This window comes from Anser anser (assembly GCF_964211835.1).
Source record: "Anser anser genome assembly, chromosome: 3".
NCBI lineage: Eukaryota > Metazoa > Chordata > Aves > Anseriformes > Anatidae > Anser > Anser anser.
This window is the reverse complement of record NC_139722.1, coordinates 70144589-70170500: the sequence shown is the minus strand read 5'-3', so window position 1 is coordinate 70170500 and position 25912 is coordinate 70144589. Positions and strand designations below refer to the sequence as shown.

The 25912-nt window shown below is 47.1% G+C and overlaps 2 protein-coding genes across 5 annotated transcripts in view; one reads left to right on the top strand and one right to left on the bottom strand.

Moving 5' to 3' along the window:
• LOC310896971 (uncharacterized protein) overlaps positions 1–4162 on the top strand; it is a 13631-nt gene extending 9469 nt beyond the window's left edge. The window contains exons 4-6 of the mRNA XM_083829998.1: positions 563–661; positions 2218–2438; positions 4038–4162. Of these exons, the coding sequence (XP_083686124.1) occupies positions 563–661; positions 2218–2407 (289 nt within the window). The 3' untranslated portion in view covers positions 2408–2438; positions 4038–4162. The remainder of the gene's footprint in view (positions 1–562; positions 662–2217; positions 2439–4037) is intronic.
• Positions 3799–25912, bottom strand: ZC3H12D (zinc finger CCCH-type containing 12D). Of its 4 annotated transcripts, none has more exons than XM_083829981.1 (7): positions 23980–25912; positions 22614–22755; positions 15132–19018; positions 10958–11097; positions 9717–9951; positions 8323–8429; positions 3799–7826 (listed from the first exon to the last, which is right to left on the bottom strand). In XM_083829981.1, exons 3-7 carry the CDS (start codon positions 15506–15508, stop codon positions 6859–6861), a joined length of 1827 nt encoding a protein of 608 aa, XP_083686107.1. In that variant the 5' UTR covers positions 15509–19018; positions 22614–22755; positions 23980–25912; the 3' UTR covers positions 3799–6858. The 4 variants fall into 4 exon arrangements, with proteins under 4 accessions (XP_083686107.1, XP_083686109.1, XP_083686108.1 ...); XM_083829983.1 differs by having other exon boundaries at positions 15132–15566; XM_083829982.1 differs by lacking the exons at positions 22614–22755; positions 23980–25912 and having other exon boundaries at positions 15132–15566; positions 18898–19018.

Sequence of the window (25912 nt, the reverse complement as noted above, 5' to 3'; positions counted from 1 at the left end):
CGTGCGCGAGAGGCATAGGGGGCGGCCTGCGGCCGGCAGCTTCGGGCAGGCGTGGAGGAGCTGTGTGAACCTGCTCCCCAAATGCAAGGGCCAAACGTGTAAAAGGAATGCAATAGAAAGCGGTGGCACTTGGAATTGCTTTGGAAAAAGCTTTTTTTTTTTCTTCAATGGGGCCTTACAGTTGCATGCCTGGAATACTTGTGAAATCCCTGTTTAACTCTTGATTCACGTCTATGCAAGATGATAAACTTAATTAGTTAAAATCCCCTGTGCTCAACCAGACTGATAACATCCAAAGTATACCTAGAAAGAATGTAGAGGTACAGTTTGTAAGGCAGTGCCCTCTGGACTCAAATAGAAAGTGTTTCCCTAATTAACTTCTGTCTAAGGGCTGGCAGTGATACTTACCCAATTGGCAAACCTAGTCTCAAATTTCAGCTTTAAAATACAATTGGCAGCTCAGCAAATTCATAGAATTGATCCCCATTCACACTTATTTTTGGCTTGTGTTAAGAATGTGCCAACCTGGAACTCTAAACTTAACCCGGCGTGACTTTTCCAGCTCTGCTGCCCGAAGAGGGAAGCCTGGCAGGGGCGCCTGGGCGTCCGCCAAGACAAACACGCCTGGCGGATGCCAGCACAGCGGCGACTGGAGCCACAGGTGAGGGGAGAGTAAAAGGGGAAGCAAAGGGCGGGTTGTGTACCCTGCCCTGTTCCCAAAACCCTTTATCTGGATGACCCCACGTTTGGGTTTCCCCACTCTGCGGTCTGAGGTGGTGCAGCAGCTCCAAAGGCTGAGCTGCTGCATGCGGTTTTAGGGCTGCTTAAACAAAAAAAAAAAAAAAAAAACACTCAGTAAAGTTAAGATGCAGCATGGGGTCTGCTTGGAGGAGCCATCTCCTGACCCAACTATGTGTTGGATCCCCACGGCGATCCTTCTGTGATTTCTAATGCTCGCCTGGAGCTGAGAGCAACAGTGTTGGTAATCGGACTGCATCGTGCCCCTTTGGGGCTAGCAATCTTCTTGCCCGTAAAGAATGGGGCTGCTGCCAGGACTTAGGTGCTAGCTTGTGGAAGTCAGCCCTGAGCACCGACTCCTCTGTTTCTAGTGCTACCACATTGACACCTTGTGGTGGAGCTGGCCATCACATTTTTATAAATATTTCTTACTGCGGGATGATTGGTATACACGTTTCAGATGTTAGTTGCTAGACGTTTCTCAGATGCTTCCCCCTTCTGTTTGTACTTTTTCTTTAAACAGCACTGCTTAAGCTCCACAGGACAAATAAAAACATCAGAACATCTAAGTGCAGATGCTGCCCTAAAGCAGTATCTCCCAGATATCATCCCCAGTTGTGTTTGCAATAGCATGGAAGACGAACAGAAATAATCACTGCAGACTATTATTTCCTTCTTTTTCTTAAACTTATATAGACCTTTGTTTCTCTGCCCCTTTTTCCATACTCTTGTTATTTTCACTTCAGACAGATATCTGCATCTTTTCTTCCTCCTCTACGAGTCTTAAATATGTTCTTTGTAACTTTAAAAAGATGCTCTAAAGGGTTAAAGATCTTCCATATGCTCTTTTAAATGAAGACAGGGCTCCAAATCCACCATGTCATATATTACAGAGCTAGTCATTACGAGCAAAAGGATATTCAGATGCTGAAGTTCTTATCCGAGAATGTTTCCCTGCTGGAAATAACATTTTTACAAGCTTCTGTATTCCCTTCAGTCTCTTCCTAACAGGACCTCCTGTGGGGAGAACTTAGTATTTCTCATTCTGATGATAGTTTTGAGTACCATTTATAATTGTCTGCCAATGGCTGTGTATTTTTTGGCAATAACAAATCACATTCAAGTTTGCTTCCCTGCTAAAAATTTCTTCAGCGCTGCTTTTGGAGCAATGGTCAGATGGACCACAGCTTTTGCCCAGCTTCTCATGGCATTTATGTATTTGGGTTCCATGAAGCTGCAGAATGTGGTACTAGTTATGAAGTACATTTTGCCACTTACAACTTAAAGTGGTAAAAGCCTTCTCATTCCTCTGCATTTCTCTTGCTAGCCTATTTAGCAAATGTTGGTTGGCCTTCAGTCCTCCTAGGCTGCTCTTGTCTGCCTGCAGCTCCTTGGATGACAGTAGGAGGACAGCATTATTCCATTAATCTGGAAACTAAATTGCTGGGTACTAATGGTATCCTTGTCTTTTTTCCACAGTCAGCATTGCAGCTCACTCTCATTGTCAGCAGCTACTGTAGCTGGTACCACTCTGTACTTAGTGGTCTCCTCAGTTGTTTGCAGTGTCTGCAGCGTGGATAAATTCAGCAAGGTGTTGATCACAGGAGAGAGCTGGGCCCACTTTGCTGAGTGCTGCAAGTATGCCGATGGATGTCAGCCACCCTTTTGAGGCTTACTTCGCAGAGCAGTATCTTCTGGAGGTAAATCATACCCTGTGTAATATACAGTGCTTGTTTCTACCAGCTTGACATTGCTATAATTTTATTTAACACCTCTTTGGTCTTCTACGTGAAAATTTATTTCCATTTATCCGGATTGACTGTTTTTATGCCATCCATGCTTTGCTGTCAGCTTCTAGTTTATGGTTTTATTCTGCCACGTAGTGCTGTAAAACACATTTGTCTTCTGTATGAAATCAGTACTGTTAGTAACTCCCTCAAACACACTGTTTTGGTGGCAGTGGAAGGATAGATGAGTTTTAGGATTTAATGTAGTTAAGAGTATATGATTGCTAGGTTCTGCTAGCAACCCATTAGGTCCTTAGAGAAAGCTGTATGAAGTCAGCACAAGCAAACGCGGGTGTAACACAGCCTCTGTCTCCACGCACAGAGTGTTTGTTGGGAGGACTGCTATAAGGCAGGGTGGGAAAACAGCTTGAGGACGTCAGGACTCTGCCAAGCCAAAGATGTTCGTGCCAGGTTCAAAAAAACTTTTGTGATTTGGGCCCTGCCCAGTGAAGGGCACGATGGCTCAGGGGCAGGGTGGCGCTGCCTGACCTCGTGTGGTGCCGGTGCCCCCGGCCTGCTGCAGGGCCTCACCTTGTTGAGGTGGCGATGGCAGTCCAGAGCGGAGACGGGACAAAAATGCCACAAACCCCGTTAAAGGTCGGCAGCAGGTCAGAACACTGTACTGAGGCTGGTGACAAAAGGCACTGCCAGGTCGTGCCACCCTGCTCCAGGGCGCGAGGCCTGCGCGAGGCCTGCCCGTCCCACCAGCGCCGTGGGACTGAAGCAGAGGCAGGCCGGCTCCTGGCTTGGGGAAAGTCCGTGCAAAAGGTGGAAGAAAAAACTATCTAAATTGTTATCTCGGAGATAAAGAACGTAAAGTACCTTTGGCCAAGGGAGGCGTCTGCTTGTTAAAGGCTTATATAACCTTATATAAAAATATAACTCTTTGGTTATATTTTTATATCTTGCAGAGGTGGTCTGTCGCACTTCCTGAGGTACTTACCTTCTCCTTCCTTCCTAGCAATCCAACATTTTTAAGCAGGAGAGAGGCTACGACTCCTGTCCTGCTTAAATATTTGTGATCAGTTTAAATACTTGCTCATAAGTTGTGCCAGTTTTCATAGGGAGTTAAAATAGTAACAAAACTCTGAATAACTGGCAAGTACACCAAGTGTTGAATACAGAGCAAGATCACCTACTTCATAGCCTTTCCTATGGTGTGAACTGTTGCGGCATCTAGACTTACCAGACTGGTTGCAGGCTCGTGGAGAAGCATTTGCCCTAGGGAAGCCGAGGGAGGAGCAGCGGGCTCCAGCAGCAGTGCTGGGCAGGGCTGTGCCGGGCTGTGCCTGGTGCCCTTTTCACGCCAGGGAAATGCCCACAACCCTGCAGTGAAATACCCGTTTCCAGCTTCCCCAGCCACTCACACACTGGGGTGTCTTTGGCTTCCTAGCTTTTGGGGAAAGAGTGAGCTTGGAGAAGGGAAGAGGCTCTTCTTCTATGATTTTTGTTGTTGTTGTTTTGTTTTTTAAGTCTTAAAATAAATTTGGCAACTTTGCAAATCTCCCTTAGGAAAGCAGCCAGGCTCCTGGAGGATTGCTCCCACTGCTTCAATCTTCTAAAAGAGTCTTGATGACCAAAGAGCAAAGAACATCAAGGGCTTTCTGAGACTCTCAGGCTGTTGGGATTTATGGATTCATTTTCAACTTGGCAGCAAGAGCTGGACTCAAATGCATCTCAGCAGAGACACCAAATGGCAACAGCCGTCTATCGTGTCTGCACAAGAGGTACCTATTCCTTTCTGTTAGCAATTTCTTCCCTTACCTCTCAAGCCAGAAAGCAATCCTACTGTCTTGGAGAGTGTAAAAAACTGCAGCAGAAGGTCCTGAGTCCCACATGCTTGCTCAGTGGCAAAATAACAAAACGGTTTTTGCTTGCCGTGGGCTTTTCGCCAAGGGCAGAGTTCCTCTGCAGCACTCAATGACATAACGCTGCTGCTGCTCTGCCCTTGAAACACAAACTTCATGAGAAAAATCCCTCTAAGTGGATGAGCCAAGAGAAATCAAGTTCTGTTTAGCACCAAAGTCTGATTTATTTTCTCAGACGCTTTCTCAGTAGAATGCACATTCTAAGTATTTTACTGAAAGATTTCTTAGTAACTATAGCAGAAATGAACGCAAAATAAATTATTAAACCTAAGAGAGAGGTTCTGAACAAGCACCAAATTCCAGTGCATTCTTGAAGGAAAACGAGAAAAGCTTACACACGTGTTGCCAGCAAGCCAAGGGCACTATATAAAGGCACCATGCCATTTTTTCTATGTTTTAAATGCTTTCTGTATTGAAATAGGTAACCTACCTACATTCCAGACATAAAAACATGTTGGCACTGCAGCAGGCTATAACCATACGTGTCGTGTGTGTATTTTCTGAATGTTGGCATTTGGAACTTGCTGTTTGAGCATTTGGAAGGCATTTTTCCACTCTGCATGGCACTTTTTGAGTGTGCCGATGTGCAAGCAGGTAGCTTGGAAAGCTCTGGTACAGGTCGTGAGGCAATCCAGTGAGCCTGTCTGGTCACTTTGATGTGTTAAAAGCAGTGTGTGCATATTTTATGGCAACTAACAATGGCTGTAGAAATTAAGTACTTTCCAAAGCAGTTCACAGGACACTTTTTCCATAGTTTTGGTTTAACATCAGTTCTAATCTGTGTGCATTTTCCAGTGGATAACTTATAAGCTGTTCTGATGATCCAAAACTTGTTTATCTGAATGAGGCAACTTATTTTAAAAAATCACAATTATAATGACTATAACTAGTGGAAAATAACATGAGGAAAAAGCTATAATTATTTCTTGACAGAGTCAACCACCATGTGACCACAAGCAATTCAGCTGATACAGTTTGCTTATTTCTGTACTAATTTGCTGATCAGTCTTTTAACAAATAAAAAAATAAAAAGGTGCTGGTGGTTTCCAGAAGGAAACAGGTTAAAGTAGCACCACATTCAAGATGAATCATTTGATAGTTGATAGTGATACTAAGGATAAATTACTTCTCCTTGGTCACCTTTTCAAAAACAAGAGAATTCAGCAAGATCTGTTTAATTCTGGCCTGACTGTACTTCTGAGAAGAACCTAACCTAGAGTGCAGGGCCACATAGAGTGCAGAGATTTTGTAAATCCCACCTGAGTATTAGACCTAATTATCCATCAGTGCTAAAAGGAATGGAATAAAAAAATTTTCGAAAAAAGGCATACAAACAGACATATTCAGAGTGAACTGTTCTAGGTGATCATTTTATAATGTGCTAAATAATTTCTAAAACATGTCATACTGACATACTCAAACTTTGGTAAAATGCCAAAAACTTTCAGGATCAACCTTAACATTTGAATTATACCCTAAAGAAGTCAGTGGAGTAATGCAGAGATCAGCAGCTTTACAGCTTACTGAAAATCGAACGTCCCAGCAGAACACAGTTTAAATGTTTGTAATCATAAATCATCTATATAATGGCATTATGGGACCACATTTGGTAATTAAGGGTTAATTCAACAACAGTTTTCTTGTTCACTAGAACAGAGGCCCTTTAAAGTTGTTAGGTTTTTTTTTCCTCCTTGCTATTGTCTGTGTTAACTCAAATAAGAAGAAACAGTCCAGAGCCTTCAGTCCACAGCAGGACTTATATTAACAATGACTTCCCTGACTTGATTTATGTTGTGCGTGAGCCCTGAGAAATATACCTGCAGCTGTTTCCAAGAGCTTGGAGTCTCTCCACAACTTCTACCAGTAATCTTATGGGTTCACAGCATTGGTTCGTAAACACTAGCTGCTTCTTTTAAAGCTCACAGATGCAGGGCTGCGCCTGTAGGACAGGGTTGCTTTAGTGATAAAAGCCATCAGGCACTGACATGGACCTGAAGACGCCTTGTAGCAGAGAGCACAGCCACATGTTAGGGGAAATATGCCAAATTACTTTTTCTGCTAGTCATGATAGGTCTGTGAGGAGCCCTTTAACGAGACCCATGGAGAATGTCTCTTTCAGGGTAGTTGACCAGGACATTAAGACTTTGAAAACACGTCTAGTGTTTCAAGGCATTAACAATGAGCTACCTCAGCCTAAAAAACAGGCCACAGGGAGGTTCATGTGCTGACAGCTCAGCTAGTTCACCCAAGCCCTCCTATTCACTTCCAAGCAAGGTGACTGAGGTCCCCACTGCTGTGAACCACAACGGTTGCCTTGACTCGATACCCCGTGCACCATAGCTGGTTGAGGCTTAGATGCATGCTACTTGAACAGCCCTAACCCTGCTCACAAAGCCCTTTAATAACACTCAGATAACCCTCAGAACAGCAGCTCTTCATTTGCCGGGAAGCTTACCCTGGAGTTTTCACAAGTTCCTGTGTCTTTGAATGAGTAAAGTCAAACTAGCGATGTCCTTGATATCTGGGTACAAGGCCATGACTCGGTTCACCTCAGCGCAGGAGAACATGGCGCACAGCTCCCTGTGGACGCTCGCCCGCTGGGCACAAGGAGGTCTTGCAGCAGGGGGCGGCCAGTAACTGCAGTAAGCAGCATCGGGGTAAGCGTAGGCTTTCTGGAAGAAGTCGAGCCCGCTGCTGGTGTCCAGCAGCAGGGGCTGGCTGGGGAAGCAGCGGCGGGGCAGTGCCGGCTGCTCGCCGTACCCCTGCAGCGGCCCAGCCGGAGGCACGGTGGAGGGCGGCAGGAGGTGCTGCTGCTGCTGTGCTTGTAGGGCTGGGCCGTGCTGAGGCGCGGTGGGGAGGCAGCGGCTCCTGGGCCCCTGTGGGCGCTCCTGGGGCCAGCAGCGCTCCGCGTGCCTCCAGGCGCAGTCCGAGGGGTGGTGGTGGTGGAGCAGGAAGGGGCCGTGCCTGAGGCTACAGCAGCCCCGGGGGCTGTCGGCCACCTCTCGGTCCCGGGGGGCGCGGGCTGGCCTGGCTCCACATAACACCTTGTCGCTGATGGAGAGCGCCGACATCTCCTCCACGAGGGCTCCGTCCCTCAGGGTGTCTGGCAGCCTCTGGTCCTGCTCCAGGGCAGGGTCAGGGCCGAGGGCCCAGGCGTCAGCCAGCCGTGGGCAGTAGCTGCCTGGGGACCAGGCCGTGTAGCAGGAGGGCCCCACACCGCTGCCAGCTCCCTGCAGCGTTTCTGTGCCAGCGTCAGGAGGCACGGGATCTCGGCCAGTCCGGCATGGAGAGTGGTTGCATGGCTCCTCCTCCTTCCCCAGGCTTACGGGTGCCTTTATTTTGGCTCTGAGCTCATCAGCGACCGACAGCTGAGCTTGATGTGGCCTCTCTGGGTGATAGAACTTGCATTTATTGCCATAGGTGCATTTTTTACCTGAAAGAATCAAAAAAATATAGTTCAACAGGAGACTGTTATCAGTGCCAGCATCAATTCGTGTACCCAAGACTTCTCCCCAGCACTGTGTGGCCACAAGGCTGGGGTGAGCTCCAGCAGCACAGAGGGGAAGTGCCACTTTCCCACATAACACTTTTGACCCCCAGATTTACATGTTGCTGACCGAAATAGCAGGGTGCAGCAGCGGAAGGAAGTTTCTGCGTAAAGACTTAACTCTATTTTGGTAGTGTCTGAAGTTCGTGTATGTTCTGGTTGCTGCACTCGAGGGGCTGGGAAACCTACTGCTACAGAGGGTGGCTTTGAAAAATGGTGCAGAGATCTACCTCCAAATTTCAGGAGAGCTGTTTCGCAGTGGGAGCACCACACACTTGAGCAGCCTCATCCCCATCTTCTACCACACTGAGGGTGAAGTAGGGAGTGCATGTGTCCCCCACAGTGAGGAAGCAAGGCCCTGGAGGGGCGTAAAGGAACCCACCATAGGGGCAAGGTTGCCACGTTGGTTCGGGAAGCGCTGGCTTTTTGCTGAGGAAATTATTAAGGGTGGGTCCGTGCCGGCCTAGGGGGTCATCAGGAGGCATAAACCTGAAAAGGAGAAGTCACAGGAATAACAGAAGTACCTTGAGTGCTGCCACAGCTTGCTGCGCAAGCTCGGGGCAGGACAGGCTTGTGATGCTTTCACAGCCTGGCTTTCAGGAGCTGCATTATCCCTCGTTTGCCAAGCCAACAGTGCCTCACCTTCACATTAGCTGCTCTTCTCATTTCCTAATAACTTCAAACAACTGGAAAGACGCTGAGGCTTGGCACAGCCCTGGCCTGGCAGCAGCCCCAGGATGTCACTGTATCACTTCCTTTTTCCCCCAAAGCGGCAGCAAATGTCTCTGTAGTCTCTCCACCCATCAGCTCCCTTCCACACCAAATTCACTTTTTTTTTTTTACTTTTTTTTTTACTTTTTTTTTTACTTTTTTTTTTTTTTAAAGGAGAATGGGGTCTGAAGCCACTCCTTAATTCAAAGCTACAGTTCATTGTACACATCTGCTGCAATGAACAAGCCCAGCCTTTTCAAGGGTTCAGGAAAGGCTTCATGCTACAAGGCCTGCAAAATGCTCAGATGAACTGTTTACTCATCTATGTCAGCACCTGAATGCAATGCTTCAGGGAGAAAACTAATTAATATATCTCTGATCAGAATGAACCTTCACCCCACCACATTTCCCACTGCACAAAGCGGGTCGGAAGTAAGGGGGAGGCAAGGAGATTGTTTATCCACAGGATGGGACTGAAACCTCCACCTTCAGGCCACTGTTTTATTTAAGAAACTCCCAAAACTGTGTATAAAGATCTTGCTGTGCAAACCAAAGAGCACACAGCTCAGTCTTCATGAACACAGCACAAGTGTGTCAACCAAGACTTTCTCCAGTGGGGATACTCAAGGGGCCAGAGATCAGTTTGTCCTCTCTCTTCTATTAGAAAGTTATGATCGTAAAATCACAGGAAGAAGTGCTTTCCTGCCCTGTAGGGGAATTAAAAACACTTAGCCAGCCTCCCCTCTCTGATTTAATTCAGTTACACTGCTATGAAGTAGGACAGAACACATTCTAGGTGTTGGGTGAACATCCCAATTTGGACTGGCAAGCAGCAAAGCTGGTCACTAATATTGCCATTTAGAGAAGTTCACTGAGGAATGACATGGGCTTTTACGACCAAAGCCGAGGAAGCAGGAACTGAAGAAATGAGATATGAAAAGTTGCGGTAAATTCCTTTCTGAACAGGGTTCACATACACCAGTGCTAGCCAGAGGTGCAGCGATGTCTTGGCCCATAATGTTTAAATTACAGATTGCTCAACAACAAACAGCAATGTTCCCTTACCTGTTACTGACAAACGAGTACATGAGCAGCCGCTGCTCGATAAACCACTTCCACTCAGGGTTTTCATTCTGGAGATCCCGATAATGGTCATTGGAGACAATGACTCCGTCTTTCTCATAAGCAACTTTCACGATGTAGCGATCATCGTAGCAAACCACCCTCTTGCCTTTCACCTTCCGAGATGGGGTATACACAAGGATCGATTGCTTCTCAAGCTCTTCGAGAATGTGCTGATCTGGTGGAGTGGTTGGCAGAAAGAGAAGGGGGGGAAAAATTAATTAAAAAATAAATAAATCAATTAATGGTGACCCGATATCAGTCATGCTAGAAACCTACAGGAATTTAGAAATGTTTCAGCACTTCAGGCAACTTAAAGTGGTGTGATTTTCAGGTGCAGTGGTACCTAGTGGTAGTTTGGCAGCTTACAAAATTAAGTATTTTATAGAAGCACCTACTCATAAAATTTGAGGTGCCTTTTCTTGACTTCTATGTCTTCACCATTAAAAGATGGTGAACCCCTGTAGTTCCCTTTTTACCCCAGTAGATGCTGGAAAGCTCATAACCTGCCCTGGTATGAGTATCACTGGGAGATAAGATGTGCCTGATAAAATCAATAAATTAATTTCTCTGCCACGGAGGACACTGACTTCTTGCCATGCCTGCCTCGCAGGGAGATGGATTGCTAGCCTTCTCAGCTGTAGACATCAAGCTGCAGGCACACATCTTGCCAATCTATTTCTATACAGTCTATATCTCCACCGCAGACCTCAGCCGACGCACTTTCTTCTCCTGGGAGAGGAACCCGTGCAGCCCCTGTATCAGGGTAACAGGCTAGCTGATAGACTGAGAGCAGTTGTGCAATACTGAACGCTTTGGACATTGACACTTCTGGATAACGCGTGAAACATATCTACTCAGAAACAATCTCGCTGTTTACTGGCTGGCGTACAAGTTCTGCAGTCTTGTTGTGAGCTAACTAATTCATTATTCTTTAACTCAGCTGGCAGAAACTGGTGCTTTCGAAGCAGAAGGCTTCTAAGCACTGTAATAAAGCCCAGTTTGCAGTTTTACTTGCTAGCCAAGAGCATGTGGCAATAAATTAGTGACTCATTTAAGTGATGGAGACCTTAGACACTGTTTGCACTGTGTATTTATGGGGCAAAACCATGCTGGATTCTTCACACCTCTCCCTCCAAACTGCACCTAGTGGTTGCCAAATTATGCCCGGGATGGTGGCCTACCTGCAATGGGACTGTCTTGTCGAGGGGGCTCCTTTCTCCAGAGCGGGACAAAAACCTTGATGTAGGTGTGCCCCCTCTCTCGGAACCAGTCCACCGCCAGACGGATCCCCCAGCAGGAAAAGACCTCTTTGTTTCCATGGCTTTAAAAGAAAAAGAAATAGGAGGAGGATGGTGAGGCAAAGTTTTCAGGAAGCATACAGAGGTCTCTAACTGAATCAGTAACGAAAAGGCAAGACATACAGCTTTTGTGTCATTCATCCATTTCCAAGAAAATAACCCTCCAGTCCTGAGCAGGCTATCCTGGTTGGACAGATCCAAATACCTCCTGCAGCAGAACTGCTTGTTATCTGACGAAGTTTGGATGCCTTAAGACAGAGATATTCTGTCCCAGATTTCTGTGACCTGCCTGCTAACCAAGTCTGTTGCTTTCATCTGTATCTAGATGGACTTGGGTCCTAAAGTACCAGCAAGACCTTAGGTTGTGTCAGACCCTTCACATGCCTTCTCTGATGATGGTTTGAGGATGGAGTTTCTTCCAGCACGTGCAGAAACGCATGAGACTCTCTTGTATGAAACAAAACGTGGGGATTTCTTTCTGTGGTAACAGTGACATACAGACTTTTATGTGGCTTAAGTGTGATTGCAGGTCATTCTGCTGCTGGCCTCTTCTGGAAACAGGAGTCAAAATACAGAGAAAGAAAAACTGCAAGAGATAGGATCAGAAATATTGGGAATCTTACCCAGGACACCCAAAAAGGGACAAGCCCTCAGCTGGGATGGCCAAGGATGCCTCTGGCCCATCTTTATCATGCCCAAGTTGGTAGATTTTGTCTTCATTGCACAGAGGGCTAGGAAACCCCCAGGATGTACACTGTAGCAGATCCAGGCAAAGTGGGTTCTGGACTGTTATCAGTGTTCAGAACAAGACACAGAAAGTATGCCCAAAGAAAATAAGATAGGGGTGATATCCTTCCTAAGTCTCTTTCCCCTGTGGAAAGTTCGTACTACCTGTCTGTTATCTAAAATTTGACTATAGTGCAGTGCACATGTAAAGGAAGGCAATTTGTTGATTGTTTCTGCACAAGGAAACAAAAATGAACTCTTCACAAAGGTCCTGAAATGGATAAACACCCCAGCAGTATCTACAGAAACCTCATCCTTGTACTTTGAGCTTTCTGGATAATATCACCACAATCTCACTCCTGCTTTCCCCTCTGTGAAACGTGGACGTAAATGACTCTCACTCTCAGTTACTGCACCTACCTGCAGTGATTGACCAGCTGAGGAAGATGCCACAGTCCTAAAAGCCTTTTTCCCCCCCGGCCCCCAGAAATTCAGGTCCAGATTCTGCTTATATCAACCTTATAGCCAAAGCTGCACTCTACACCTAATGAAAGTTATATTGCTGAAATAGTGACCACAAATGAAAAATGGTACAATCGGGAGGATAAGATCTGATTATCTATTAATAGAAACCCAGGAAATAGGAAGTCTTATGAAGCAAAAGAAAAAAAAAAAGCCTATATTAAATGAGCTGTAGCGCTCAACACATCTAATCTCTATTCTGAAACAACAGTTTTGTTTGGTTTTCATGGTTAGGGTCTACCAAGAACAGACTGAAAGTCAACTTGGACAGGTGAATTGGAAGTTCAGGTGACTTTTTCAAATTACTGCTTTGAAGCATCAAGATCCAGCACTGATTACCTCTGAAGACCAAGTACAGCCTAAGGAAGGGAACTTAAGAGCCTAATGCAGGACTCAGCTGGCCCAGGAGAAAGCCTTTGTACATATCGCAGCTTAAAAACCAGACTTTAGTGCAAGCATGGGGTAGGTAGCCCCTTGAGTGTGCAGTGAACGGGGTTACACTGGTTCCCCTTTCATACCAACCCAACTCAATTCATTTTCCCCCACCAGCCTTGCTAAACCACCCCGTGCACCTCCCATGGAGCAGCGGGCAGGTGCCTAAGTCTCTAACAGCACCCGATGGAAATACAAAGCGTACTGAAGTGTCTGACCCCTGAGACTGGCTGAAGGCAAGGTTATTTTCCATTCAGTCTGTATGGATAGGCTGCCTGGTGACCGTCAGATCATCCAATTGCTTTATTACATTGGGGCACGTTAATCTTTTTGAAAACCTTGCACCCCGCAATGGGCCCTTGGAGCCAACTCTGAAGTGCTCCAGAAACAGCAGTCCCAAGACGGGAATAAAAATGCTCGGGATGTTTTTCTCCACAGAGGCAAGTCCCTCTCCAAGCCTCAACATTTTAATAGCTCCATCCCTGAGCTGCTGCTTCTCCTGCGCTTTTTGGTGATGGTGTTGGCGATGATGTTTTTCCAGCCAGGAAACCTAACATCCCCTTTCCTGACTATGCTGCAAACAGCCCTTCTCCTTCTGACAGCAGCAGACCAGAAAAATTGAAACGGGGCTACCAAAAGCACTCACCAAGCCCAGCCCATTATCCAAAGGCAAATGTCATCCAGCTCCACTTTGGAAAGACATCCAGGACAGGAAAGCAGCTCCCTCCAGGCTGCATCAGTTCGGTATGAGCTGGCAAGCTCAGGAGTCTTCTCCATTCTGCCAAGTAGTCTTTGTCAAGGCAGAGCCTGGGGATGTCTGAGAGGAGCTGGAAAACCTCTGCCTTTCTGAAACTGGAAACTACTGCACATTCCTCTAATTCCTTTTAGGTGAAAGAAAAGGAATCCACGGCAAAACACCAGCGTTCAAGAATCTAGGCAGGCAAACATCTCTCTGCCTTGCATCTTGGAAACTATCCTTAAAAAGATTTAAGTTTCACATGCTGGAAGCACGGGTGGCTTTTGGAAAACCATTTTAGTGGGCGTGCGGTCAACATGGCAAGGCTGCAGCTGCTGCCGCATTACAGACAGCGCTGTTCTCCGCTCTGTCCCCCTCTGCCTGCTCTAAAAACCCTGGGAAGTCAGCAAGGACACGGCTGTGCTGGCAGAACCGAGCCAGCCACAGGTATCACTGCCCCTAAAATGACAAAAGAGTGAATGCTCCGGTGAGCTGCTCCGTCAAAGCTGGTGCTCATTTATTTCGAACAGAAACAGGACACCCTAAGGTGGGTCTAGGGTGAAAATGCAAACAGGCAGGAGACCCTAGGACAGCTGTTGTGTATTTCTCACTACTTGTGAGCTTCCCTGAGGATCCCCTTGCTTTCGGGAGGGATTTCTCCCTTCATCCAGAAGATGGCACAACTTCCTTAGCCTCCAGAATCACCTGCTCTGGATGCGTCCCTTTTGCCCTCTAACCAGAGGGGATGTGGTCTCATCTCACCTCACACCGAGATGACCAAAGCAGGAAGCCCTCCTCTGCTCTGTTCCAAAGTGCATGGACGGGCTTGGCCCTGCAGAGAGGAAAGGGAGGCCGATAGAAGGACTGGTGGGTAGCCAGGGCATCGGCGCTCTGCTGGGGCCTCTGGCAGCTCACACTGCTCAAAGGAATGAACTGAGGCCAACTCGCTGCTGCCTCTGGACTTCCCAGCCACATGGAAATGCCAGCCTCTGCATCACTAAGAGTGCTTCTACGGAGTCACGATGCTACTTAGGAAATATAACTGGCCGGGATGGGTTGCTTTCACATTTCCCAGAAACAGAATGAATTAAGGAAGAAATAAGACTATTTAATACGAAAGTCAATTATCATTTTCCTGATATTTCTATAAAATGTGGTCAAACAACAAAAAAAAAATACAAGCCAGGAACCTTGTTGGGATTTAGTTGCAAGTGAAAACAATACAACTGTGATTTTGTTAGGGACCACAGCCACCTGTCTTCAATTTTCCCTCTACTTCCTAAGTAAGTGGGGCTGTTCTGTCCACCTAAAAATCCTAGGTACCCATCTGAAAAGGCAGAGAAACATCAGTGGTGAGCTAAAAGGGAAAGAGCTGCTGAATCACACTGACATTACCTTATAAAAGGTCAAAATGCAGAGAAAGCTAGTGACTGCATTAGGTGTATGTATTTGTGGGCTTAGATACAGAAGGTCCCTGTAAGCTGTGCCTCAGCCAAAGAAGAGGAATACGCAGTGCTTCATATATTATACATCAAATACTACAACGCACCTCTCACCTGGAAAAAGCACGCTTCAAGCCACCAGCTTTACAATTCAAAAGCCACCGAGGAAGGGAGATCCCTTTTGGGAAGCACAGCTTACCTCATTGCGACGTTGCTGCCGTCGATCACAATGGGTCTCAAGTGACTGGAGGAATCACTTTCGTCTCCCCCAAGCCACTGTGGCACTGGAGAAGTGCTACAGGACCCCCGGGCAACGAGCTTTGGCAGGGAGGGCTGAGCCTGGCTCTCCAGAGCCTGGGGTTTGCTCCCCATCCGAATCAGCTCTTTCAGCACGTCGTCCTCCAGGGCCTCTTGGCCCAGGTTCTCCAGCACTTTGCAGATGTCCTGCTTACTGTAGCCCAGCTTGCAGAAAAAGTCCAGCTTGCTGTGATGCACTTCCATGCCTGCTGCAGAAACTCTCCCGGAACGTGGCGGCGCTGGCTTGCTAGAAGCGGCCAGCGCCATCCCAGCGGGCATCGATGCTCCTCTCGGACGCAGCGCTGCCGTCCTCCCAGCCTCGTCCAGCAGGCATCAGCTTCAGGCAGGGGAAAGATGAGAAATAACAAAGCACAAGTGTTAAGGAAGAACGTACAAGCTCAGCAAGTTGTCTAGCACGCAGCAGAGGCTATCTGCTCAGCTGTCTTCTCTCTGAAGAAACCCTCCCAGCCTTCTCTCAACATTAAAGCATTTTGCTGTCCCGCTCCTATTTATACGGCAGTGGCGTGTTCCACGCGACGTTTGTCGGTCCCCGGGCATTATGTCAGACAGGTGTCATCCTACTTCACGAGCTCTGCAAGCCTGCCGTACGCAGTCACGCTGCATGCGTGAAGTTTGTTCTTCAGACTTATCTGACAGGATATGATATAAAACGCAGTGTAACCGGGGATTTTCAATTTGCTCAGTGTGGTTAACGAGCCGCAGATAAAAATCTAACAAATGTTGTTGGATGATCTCAGATGCCATAGCAACTTAACATGCCCAGCAAACCTCACCAAGTGATTTAAGGAAACACATTATTTGCAAAGTAACCAGGAACTCTGAACTTCTCTATAGGGCAGTGTTTCCTAGTATGTGTCTGTGTGCATGCACAGGCAACCCTTCTGAAATCCTATCACTCATCCGTTCCAGTGATGCCTGAGTTAATATTTTCCTGTTGTTTTCTATTTCAGTGAGGGTATTCACATTCGGAGAAGCAGCTTGTTTTTTGAAAGCTGTCATCAGCAGTGGTTGGAAGCAATCTGAAAAGTGGTTTCAATTTCACTTAGATTTATTGTCGAGAGAAGCAGCTACTTCAGAAATGAGTGTGCCGATGCAGCAGAAAGCTACCTCGAGCTTCTCCAGAACTTCACTATTTACATTTCTGCTCTGCCCCGTAAACGAAAGCGATGGGCAGCATAAGCAGCCATGCCCAGAAAGACTTCAACTTAGCGAGCAAAACAAGACAAGGACACACATGGGGACTACTCATCCACCAGGCCAAACGCTCTCAGCTACGTTTGGCGTGCTTGCACTGACGCTTCCCTCACCGCACCTCTGCGGCTATTGGCGCTACCAGAATCACAGCCATGGCTGGTTCCCCCATCCATGTGTAGGACACAAGTGTGGCCGCCTTCCCTTCCCTGCAGCTCTCTCAGCACCGTCACTGATGGGAGAACAAGTGCAGGCTGCAGAGTGCACGGGGAAGAAAATGCAGCAAACTCTGGAGCTGTGAGAGCGAGGCGTTCAGCCCTGGGAAGGACGCGGCTCCGGGGCCACTGCGGTCCATCAGCAGTTTGCTCTGTGATGGTACAAGCCAAGGTTAACAGCCTCGTCGTGGCCAGCAAATGGCCCAGAATTATCCAACCAAACAAGTACCCTCCTGGCCAGACGCAGCACCCCCATCCGCTCCCCTTCCCAGCCCGATCTGCGCTCGCCTGGCCGCTCCTCCTGCCCCCTCGGGGAGCTCAGAAGCTGAAATCCTCTCGAGGAGGAGATGGAGCCACCAGGAAGGAGCCGATGGGAGGGGACCGTGACTGCAGCTCCTCCCCAAGGCATTGAAAGCCCTTCCCAGGGTGGTGGAAGAGAAATCTGCACTGGGCTCAGTTAATTTAAAACCAATTAGTATTTGTTCAGCCAGAAACAGGAAAACCCGATAATTAGTCAGTAACCATACCTCGTACAACTTTGACCTTTACTTCCCTACATAGCATTTTAACTGTCAGGTATTTTTCTGCAGAAGAAATCTTGAGCTATTGAAGTGATGAGCAGCATCAGCAAAACAGAAAATACCTTGATTATGTCACATACATAAGGGGAAAGCAGTTACCACGTGTACTTTTCCATCTAAACAATAGGAAGTGATGTTTATTTTAGCTGGTGGACTTGACAGGCTTTCCCTACAGTACACTTCAGAAATGTGGCACACTTTACCTCTAATCCTTGTTTTCAATTCCTGGTCTGACAATGAAAATGAATTTCCCTGCTTTTTCAGTACTGAAATGATTTCTCTGCCTTGAAATAACTGCTCACTGAGCTGAAATACAGAAATATAACTGCGTACCTGAAAATAGCTCAAGCGGTCACGGCTGGGTTGGCAGTGCAGCAAACCCTGCTTTCAGGTGCACAGCCAGGGGCTCTGAACACTCTGTCAAGTTGACACGTGCTACTTCGTTTGTTTTGATGTCTGGATTATCTGAATAATTTATCATAAATGAAAAACTGAAATTGTTGTCTGTCCTCAGGTCAAAAAGAACACATTCAAGGCATATTTTAATAGCCATCACTGTTATTTTCTAAAGCTGTGTTTCCGTGCATCCTGACGGGTACGGTTTGCACCAGCGCAACATCCCACGTTAGTATCACGTTGTGTTCTGCGTGTCGGTCCTGGACTCCATCAGAAAGGAGGCACAACCTCCCCGGGCAGGCCTGCAGCTGCAGCGGGCGCAGTGACCACGGCTGTCCCACGCACGCACCGCACCGCGCAGCCCCCGCGCCGCGCGCGAGCCTTCGCTGAAGGAAGGCTGCTCACCAGCACGGCGTTCCTGGCCAGACCGGGTTTTCTGCAAAGTTAACCACCGCATTTCTGCTACTGCCTGGCCAGATACTAAACGTGAGTAATAGCGTGACTGCAGGGTTTTCACCACAGAATCAGCACGTTTGAAACCCTGAAATGAAAGCCTTGGTCACCCTCAGAAAGGGAGAACTGACGGATAATAAAATCACTAGCTTACACTTCGGTAAGCGATCGGGAGTGTGCCCAAGTCCAAGAGGTCAGCTGGCTGCTACAACCAGTGCAAAAAGATACGATGAGAAGAAACCCTGCACCACAGAGCCCAGCTTTTCCTATCACACACAAACAGGTTGTAAAATCCGATTTATGAACTTTCCGACCTTCACTTTCAAACTGCTTAGATTTCCTCCCGCCACCTTCCCCAGCCCTCAGCAGACCCTGTTGGGAAGCTGTTCGTGTTTTTCCCTCCGCTAATAACCTCTTCTCACTTCCAGGCTAAATTTACCCAGAGGCGCTCCTCTCTTGCTGTGGGGTTGTGCCCCGCTCACAGGCACACACACGCGGGCCGGGCTGCCTCCTCTTCCCCCTCGGTCCCCGAGAGTCACCCTGCAAACCGCCTGCACCAGCCAGCTCCTTGGGGCCCTCCCCTGAGCTTTTTCTTCTCTGAACAAAGGGTGTTGCTCTACTTTCAGATAAATAACATTTTTTTACTTTCACAAATTGGAGATGCACATAAACTCTTAACAACAAGACTAGATGACTACAAAAGGATTTGCCTTTTTCTTCCCCACCCTCTCTGCCAGATTTGCCAAAAGTAACAGAAGCAGCCACCCCGGGAGCTGTACACACGGGTGGTCCCACTCGCTCTGCACGTTACCTGTCCGAGTCCCAGCGATGTCGTCCCACCACTGGCGAGCCAGAAGCTGGATTCAGGGTAGCACTGAGCCCACAAGGAAGTCAGACAGTATTTAGAGCCTTTATGACAAGGCTGATGTCAACTGAAAGCAAACAAGTGCAGTGAGCAGGTTGGAGCTCATTCTGTAGGAAGGTTTACTTCCTCATTTGGCTAGCTGATCCTTCATTTAACTGTACAGGTTGATAAACTTTCACTTCATTTTTTCAAAAGGAAAAAAAAAAAAAAAAGAGGTTCCCAACAAGGTATCTCTGTTCTGAGTCACAGGCAAAGATTAGTCAAGCCCATGCTGGCAGGGATCCAGAGCGCCCCAGCAGTCAGAACACGGCCCATGAATTAATTCTGGACAGTTTTCCATCAAGGATGCTTTACCAAGTTATTTCAACCTCTTCCTCCAACATCTGGCAAATCCCTGACCTCCAGGGACATAAGGGAAAAGGAATCGGTGTTTTTAGTAGCGCCTAGCACCGCGAAGCCTCATTCAAACACATCCACATCTGAGAGAGCTTGTTGTGACACTACAGTAAAATAGATTTAAATAAATAAATAAATAAAGCAGCCCCTCCAACCCAACCCAGCTCGCTGGTGCCTGAATTAAAAGCCTGTTCTGGTGGCAGGCAGTCTGTCCGCAGCAAGGACTGTCAGCACTTCCCAATAGAAACCTGAGTTTTTCTTCCGCTGGTTCCTCACCTCACTGCAAACAGGCATGCCGAAACCCGCAGGGAGGCAGAGGGAGGGTGCAGGAGGCGAGGTGGGGTTAACCCTGGGACACCTCAGCGGCCCCAGACAGCTCTGTAGGGCCCCCGAGGCCGGGGGTACCCCTTGTGAGAGGAGAGCGCCTCCGTCCCGGCCACACGCCGAGAGGCCGGAGCAGCCCTGCCCTGCAGCCGGGAAGTGCTCCCTGCTGGCTCGCTTTGGGGCAGGAGGCAGGGTGGCCGAAACCTCTGCGCTGGCACAGTGGTTAATCCCAAGGAGTAGGTGGCTGCGGGTAAGCAAGCCTCACCACTGCTTCCCACCACGTCCCCACGGCTTGTTACACCCTCAGATTGTGCCCAGGCTGTAAGGAACTCGCGGGCTGCCTTCCTTTCCTCAGGTCCGGAAAGCTCTGACTGGGCAGGTTACCAGCTACAGAAGTGGGAAAGTGAGGCCAAAACTACACAAACGTGTCAGCTTTCTGCTGCCCAGAGCACCTCCAACAGCAGGATGTCCAGAGGCTCTGACTCCACGCCCCTAGAGAAGAAGCTTCCCCAGAAAAGAAGCCTTGCAGAGCTCCAGATGCCTCACAGCAAGACCACCGCTACGAAGCACTGCTGGAAGGGAAGAGAAAGCTGCCCAGGTGTTTATTACCAAGGAAGGCACGGGAGTAAAGCACATGACATTGCCTAGTACTATTTTAATTCCCGCTGCTCGGCAAAATGCTCTTTTAATAAGAACAAGCCAGAGCTTAGAAAAAGAAATGAGAAGAAAGTCTGGTAAGAGAATTTTACGCTCGTCTTTCCTTTGTAAGAAAATGACCAAACTTAGCGATTGTAAAAAGCCATGAGCACGAGACTTCAACGTTATTCAAACTGCAGTCAGCCAGGAAGACCTTTACCCTCTTCCTGAAATCTGGTAAGAGCGTTTTACCTAGGCAATCCCTAGTAAGAGCCGGCCGACTATGCAAAATAAAGGACTGTTTTTGACTCTAAAATGGTCTCAAAACCCTTTTGCTCACCAGCTCAGATAAACATTTGAGAGCCCCAGGCTGTGGTTTCATAGACATTTCCTCTCCCTGCTGTTTCCTTGTGCTGACGAGCACACCAAATTCTCCCAGTGCAAAGATTTATTGCTTCTTGATGGTATTGTTATGTTCAATAGGGAAACGGATACAGTGGGAGAGGCTTTCTGCGGGGAGGATCCATTCATGGATGCTCCTATGCTGAGCTGACATCTGAGGATTTACTGCCTTGTGAAACAACTGGACTCTCACCAGCAAGAATTATTACCGGCCTCCAGGCAAAACAGCCTGGCTGTGGCAGCTCCCAGAGGCCAAGGGAGGACCGAGCACGCCATCTAAGCAGGCTGCCTGTGCAATACCACTCTCCCGCTGCTGTCAGACATGGTGTCATCCCGAGCATGGAAAAACCTCCTCTTGAACCTGGTAGCGGGCAACGTCACAGCTGGTTTGGTCTGCACGCCCCAGTGAGTTATTAGCTCTGTAAAAGGGAACATGCACTCATTGCATGAGCGGCATGGCATTCCTGTCTTCGTCACCTTCGTTCACTTTCTGGAAAAACAAAACAAGCCAATGTGGCTGTAGCACCACAGAGAGAATTCTTTAGTCCTCGACCAGTCAGGACACAGCAAGAGCTTAATCAAACGCAGTCCTATTGCCAGGAGTGTTTTAAATAGCTCCTGGAACCAGCACATCAACCATCCTGCCTCAGGCAGAAGAATCTCCCTGGTCCCTCCAGAAAAGATGGGGGCAGACCCTCGCGCCACGCTACAACCCGTATCTTGGTAAACCCTCACTAAGCAGTCCTCATCATACAGTCCAAGCTACGCTCCCAATTTTAAATATGTTTCTTTATGCACTATCAGGGAAAGTCTAGACGTTTTCTGCCAGTGAAATTCTCACTGCTGGAGGCACTGGAAACATTGACATGCTGGGGACAGGTGTGTGCCCCCTGAATTCACACCTCTAGCTCAGCAGGGCTCGTCCGAGTGCTGGACCAGTTGTTGACAGGCAACCCGGTATTCGGGTTGGTAAAGAGGCAGTATCTTTACAAGAGATGTTTCTACATGCTTGCCAAAAAGACCACCTTCCCCTCATCCATAAATATGTGGCGGTCGTGAGCTCTGCATCTGAGCACAGAAGAGGCGAAGAGGAGACACATTTATTTGAACAGCACGGCCAGTGAGTAAGTTCTGTTGCTTCTTGGAAAATTACAATCCCATCTTCAGATCTGACACAGCAGGAACCCAGCTTGTTTTTGCCGGTCTAAAACACCTATTTTTCCTTCTGCCTTCTTACAAAAAGATACTGCTATTAGTCAAGTGTTTTCCACTAAGCTTATATAAAAAGTACCTTTTACAACCAGAAAGCCCCAAACAAGTTTCGAGTTCAAAAGTTTACCACTGTTCAGCTTAAGATTTCAGATTTCAGAAAGCTCTTGGAACCGTCTTTCGGTTTCAGTGATTTATCACATGCTCGGTAGACCCAAACCTTAATATGGCTTATCGATGCCTTTTAACACTCATACCACATTTAATCGAGATTATACTGGCTTGTTCACTGAGAAAAAGCATATTCTGACAGCAACCAGACCCAAAGCTACACAAAAATACTAACCTCTAGCAAGCATTTAACATTTTTCAAAATGCTTCTCGTACCCGTATGTATGCAACAGGTGATGGACAGAACAGAAGGGACATTATCCATCTAGGAAGCTGTCTATCTAGGAAGCTTACAAGCAAAAGATGTAACACTCTAGACAGTAACCCATGAGTTAAAAATCCCATCCAAAATCAGGCTATAGGAGAATGAGATGAATAAAGATAAGGAGAAGAGCAACAGATCCTTGAAAATTTTGAATATAACTTCTTCACAGTGCAATTAAAAATGCTTGTCCAAACAACTAACAGTTCTTTGGGTTTTGTTGGGTTTTTTTTTGGACAAGAGCAAAGCAGGCAAGGCGTACCTGCATAGTAAAGATTCTTGGCAGCCCAGAACTGAGGACGCACGGCATGCTTCTCCATCCCTGAACGGGGCTGTGCAGAATAACTCTGCTGGCACATGTCCCGAAGGAAGATCCCACACTGTCATCATGCCAAAATGGGAATCTGCAAGAAAGCTCACATTGTCAGCTCCCTCACCCACACAAAGCACAAACCAAACTTATGCTCAAGGAGTTTTATAAACACACTAAAGAACTTGGAGGGGGGGGGAAGAATTCATCAGCAAGAATGCCAAGAGCCATCAGGCAGAGCACTCCAGAAAAAATGAACAAACGCAGGGTTACCATGAATGATTTTGGGCAACTGCTTATTGTCACCCCTACTGGGAACACCAACCACTGGTGTATATAATTTCTGTTATTTCTGCTGGCTTCTGTGACACCCATGGGAGTTAAAAGAGACCTCTCTTGCGAAACTCTAGCCTCTTCATTTGCTTTTAGTGCTTTAAGATCAAACGCCGTTGATAATGTGGTTGTTTTAGGGAGCTGATTTATGCCTCTAACCTCTGAACAGCAAGCCCAAAGCATGCACAATTCCCCTTTGAACAGGCTTCAGCTAAGTTTAAGTGAAGAAGTGGTATTTCTGCTGTACCATTTTTGGCATTATTCTCAATATCATAGAGGAAGGTGGTTTTGTTTTGTCTTTTAGTTACCACAAGCACCAAAGGTCAACCCTGAAACTGAGGTTGGAGATAGCATTGACGAAAAGGAAATGAGGGTAGGGAAGTGTGAACTCTCATTAGAATACAAGAAGTCAGCTCCCCAGCTACTGGATAACAAGTCCTGTCGGTTCTAACTGCTCTGCTAGGACAGGAATAGCAGGTTGTGTCCGTGGTTTCGGCTGCTGGTACAGCTCGTGCGTGCCATTCCCAGAAGTACCACGTGTACACAGCCATCCCTTCCGATGACTGCAGCAGTAAATCCCATCTAACGCGGAGCGCTCAGCACTTCACGTGTACACCAGGTGAACATCCACAGTGTTAGGAGAGCAGCCCAGAAATTCAGTCTCCTTAAGCAGTGCTTAAAATTAAGTACTTGCCTCCAGATACCGAACTTTCTTGCTGTCACTTATTTTTTTTAACATTAATGTTTGAAAATTTCTGCTTAAAAAGATAAACAGTTAAGGCCAGCAGTCTGAAGCTACGAGATTCAGCAACCTAATGACATTACATTTTTAGAAGCACTAAGGCATATTCAAAACCAGACACCTGAGTTCTTTTGAATGTGCTTATTTATTTTCTTATTCTGAAGACTCTTTGGCCATCAACACAAAAGTAACTGTTCACTGCCATACACTATTCATATCAACATTTAGTTTTAAAGAATTTACCTGTTTTGAGAGAAGAAGCCATTATTTCTGCTGCTGAGAAGTGGGCGCGTTTTCCAGGAATAGTGTGCTTGTTGTCATACACCAAGATGTTTCATGTTCCCACAGGTGCTTGGGGTCTAGCTGAAGCCTAGGAAGGGCAACTTTCATGCTGTTTCATGCTGTTGAGTCATTTTTATCTTCCTTCCCACAAAAGGATTCTTACAAGAATCCAGCTTTTTCCTCAGAGTGGAAACTTTCTTCTTTCTATGACTGCCTGTTCCTAAAACCAGCTAGAACTTAACTGCTTCAGCACCTCCACATCTTTGTCAAACTTTGTCAGTGGTTTTTGGTGTTAAGACTGTGCCACTGAAAAGAACCGAGGACAACGCACCAGTTCAAACCTTATTTCTGTAACAAAGCAGGCTAAAAGCATGAAGAGCGTGCAGTCCTCAGCTCCAGGCCCCCGACATACTCCCAAGAGCAGGCTTCTTGTTTGTTTCTCTTGCGGGACAGGGGCCCCGAGCTCAGGCTCTGTAAGGACTGCACAAGTCCCCGTAAGCCCCCAGTGGCTTAGGAACGGTTACGGCAAACCAGACTTCTGGTTCCATGTTTTGGAGCACACAAAAGATAGAAAGGAAAGATGTAGAAAAAGTGATTTCTTAGCCAAGTATACTTAATGTTTAATGAACCAACGAGAGGTTAGATGGCTCTGGAAAGCACATTCCTGTACACAGTATCCTTCAGCATCCTCGCTCAGTTTGGGTCTGAATATTGTAGGCAGCTGGCCTGGCCTGCTAAGTCAGAATTTTCTGCCATGGGGTAAGCAGCTTCTTTGTTCCTTCAGCACCAGCCCTCCCGTAGGAGTATGTTAATGAGGAGTTCGCTTTCCACATAGGGTCCATTCAAATGCACCAGCCAGGCAGAGCAGAACTGCTACTGGCCCTCCAGGGCAGGGTGATTGGTTGTGAAACTTCATGGCTGCCATGTATTTTATTTTGGTTTTGTACTTCAGATCAAGTCCCGTTGAGAGGTATCAATCTGTAAAAACTTGTTATACTGCTACAACAGAACCAGACACTACAACAGGTATTACAGCAAAACCACAACAAAAGTTAAGTTAATTCACCGGACCAGACTGCCTTCGAGTCACCACACATTCCACAGAGAAGAAAAGACAAACCTTGCCTTAGCTTCTCCTTCCCTCCTATCAATGGAAGATCTTTCCTCCTCTGCAAAGAAAGAGGACATAGATGTTCTTAAAACATATGCAAACTGAGTAACACTGCTTAAATGTCCAAATCTTGTTTATCAGGGCAAGCTGGACATTTCAGAACCTGCTGACTTTCAGTAAGACCAAGCTCTGATAACATCACCTGCATTCCTTTGAAGATGAAGAGTTGTTAACTGACCCACTTCTGCCACCAAACCTGAAAATTACTCCCATGTACACTTGGGCAAATACAACGCAAGTTACAAAGTCTGCCTTCCTGCTGATGCCTCCTTTCTTCTGCCTTATCCACCCAGCAAAACTGGCCTGACATCACAGCGGCTGGATACCCCGACACTACAGAGGTCAGATGTTTAACAGCGATCACAGCCGTGCCAAATATCAAGCGAATCTTAGTTCTGAGAGGCATCCTCCAACAACGCCACACAGCCACGTGAGCTGCGTAAACAGCTGAGCAGTGAGCGCAGTCGATGCAGTGTCGTGCAGCACTTCCACCTCCCTTGCAAGCAGCAGAGCCGTACTTCAGTGCCTTTAATCACTGTTGCACAGGATTCAGTGAATAAGAGCTGACAGGACGAAGGCAACCTGCAGCATTTCATTTTAAAGGAGGGAAACAGAGCTTTGAGTATTCACATACTAATGGTATCGGAGCACTTTTTTGGAGGAAGCGTACACAGAACATTTCTGTCTCACGGGTCTTCTATCACACTCCTTCCTATAAGATCT

Bases quoted from the DNA above. Each gene is read 5' to 3' on its own strand.
- ZC3H12D (XM_083829981.1), bottom strand. From the start codon at position 15,508: ATGCCCGCTGGGATGGCGCTGGCCGCTTCTAGCAAGCCAGCGCCGCCA. The intron at 11,098-15,131 runs GTAAGCTGTGCT...TTTCTTTTAAAG, and splicing joins GGCAGCAACGTCGCAATGAG to CCATGGAAACAAAGAGGTCT. The intron at 7,827-8,322 runs GTGGGTTCCTTT...TGATTCTTTCAG, and splicing joins GTGGCAACCTTGCCCCTATG to GTAAAAAATGCACCTATGGC.